Raw genomic sequence first — 1,966 nt, 5'->3', positions numbered from 1 at the left:
GAGGTCTCGAAGCAACCGCATGGTTGCGCTAAATACAGATGTCACTACGCGCGTTTCCGCGTTTCCTGCAGCCCGAGCGGCGAGCTGACCAAACCTGCGTCAGTCGAGAGTGAAATCGTGCAGTTCGTCAAAGTTATCACGTGCTGCTGGAAGAATTTCTACACGCGAAAAATCGAATTTGATTTTTTCCCGTCGATCTCGACCCTTCAAACGATCGTCTTTACGCCCCTTCAATTTGACGAATCAGTAAAGTGACATCGCCTCCATTCGACCACGGTAGGCACGATATACGTTGAGTTGACCGCCCAGAGGAGCGCCATAGTGAGCCATAACGACTGTGCAGCACGGTAAGTGTTACCGTTCATTTTCACGTACATCATCGCGTACCCGGGAAATTTCGCGCCGTCTGACCTCTACGCAAGTAACAACAACGAAGCGATGTTGTTGCGATTGTCACGCGCGAAAAAGTTGCGTCGCGGCAAGCCGGTCGTTGAAAGAAATCGCGAGGGAAAATTCTGAACAATACCACAATACGCCGGGCGCCATTCCCCGCCGGCGCGGTAAGGCAACCCCCTCGGTCTCCCTTCGATTAGACCGGGTCTACGATCCAAAAAAGTCTTTTGCTCCGATCCTTTTTGTCGTCGATCACCGCGGCGCTAAATATTCGTTGAGCATCGTTATTGCGCAAATCCCTGATAGTCGCATAACCGGATTTTCCACGGTCTCTTTTCAAACGCGAGATCGCTAGTTTTCCCGACCACGTCTCTCTCTTTTTCTCTTTCTCTCCTTTCTCCCTCCCTCTCCCTCTCGGACCGCATCCCAATCGATCTCCCAAGCGTTCCTGTAGAAGAGCGGCTGCTCAGAGTCTTTGCGCATAAAGTCCTTGCCGCGTGCGTGCATACTGCTCTGTGTTTTTTTTTGAACTCGTTTAAACACGATCATCAGACTAGGGGTGCATACCATTTTCACACTAACACGCTACAAGCATCAGTTTATAGTTTATTCTTGTCTATCAAATAAACAAGGAAAATTGCAAACACTAAATATATCCTAGGTCTATCTAATGTAATTTCTCGCATTGCAGAGTTGTGTGTTCCTGATTTTGAGTGAGCTCACGAAAAATTAATCGTCAAAATGGCAAATGAACCTGATATGCCCACCTTCAAGTGCGTACTGGTCGGCGACGGTGGTACTGGCAAGACCACCTTCGTCAAACGGCACTTGACCGGTGAATTTGAGAAGAAGTATGTTGCCACTCTAGGAGTCGAGGTCCATCCGTTGATCTTTCACACTAATCGTGGACCGATCCGCTTCAACGTCTGGGATACGGCTGGTCAAGAGAAATTTGGTGGCCTTCGCGATGGCTACTACATTCAGGGTCAGTGTGCCGTTATCATGTTTGATGTTACATCCAGAGTAACGTACAAAAACGTGCCCAACTGGCATAGGGATCTGGTCCGTGTCTGTGAAAACATACCTATTGTCCTTTGTGGTAATAAAGTCGACATCAAGGATAGAAAAGTCAAGGCTAAGAGCATTGTGTTTCATAGGAAGAAGAATCTCCAGGTATTTTTATATGCAAATAACATTATTAACTGTATATCTATTTTTCTTGTACATCCTTCAAATTTTGTTCATCCTTTTATTAATCTTTCAATGATGATTCAGAGGTCTGATGGTAAAGTGGAGACATTGTACTGTCCCTTTAATCTGAAAATCTTATTATCAGTATTGTCTGTACAGAGTGTCTTAGGATTTAACAGATAAACTACAGGAGCATAGTTTATAAGTGGAAATAAGAAAAAAAATGGAATATATAATTTGGCTAGAAATATTTTGTTATAAAGTTATAAGCAAATATTAAAATGGAACATGAAACAATGGAGTTTCTATTGTGCAGAATATGAAAATGTATATTTTGTCTATAGAAAGCTCGAATGTATTTATCTTGTGTGTGCACTCATAT

At 43.9% G+C, this 1,966-nt stretch overlaps 1 protein-coding gene across 1 annotated transcript; it reads left to right on the top strand.

Annotated features, from left to right (window-relative positions):
- Positions 1-424: 424 nt before the first annotated feature.
- Positions 425-1,566, top strand: LOC108749126 (GTP-binding nuclear protein Ran; the record flags this gene model as incomplete). The annotated part of the gene is made up of 2 exons (XM_018487692.1): positions 425-565; positions 1,087-1,566. A coding segment is annotated over exon 2 (432 nt), but the record flags the coding sequence as incomplete, so codon positions are not given.
- Positions 1,567-1,966: the final 400 nt, after the last annotated feature.

The sequence above is a fragment of the Trachymyrmex septentrionalis genome, unplaced genomic scaffold (genome assembly GCF_001594115.1).
Source record: "Trachymyrmex septentrionalis isolate Tsep2-gDNA-1 unplaced genomic scaffold, Tsep1.0 C3651777, whole genome shotgun sequence".
Lineage (NCBI taxonomy): Eukaryota > Metazoa > Arthropoda > Insecta > Hymenoptera > Formicidae > Trachymyrmex > Trachymyrmex septentrionalis.
The sequence above is the reverse complement of the archived record's forward strand: the minus strand, read 5'-3'. Positions and strand labels throughout refer to the sequence as shown.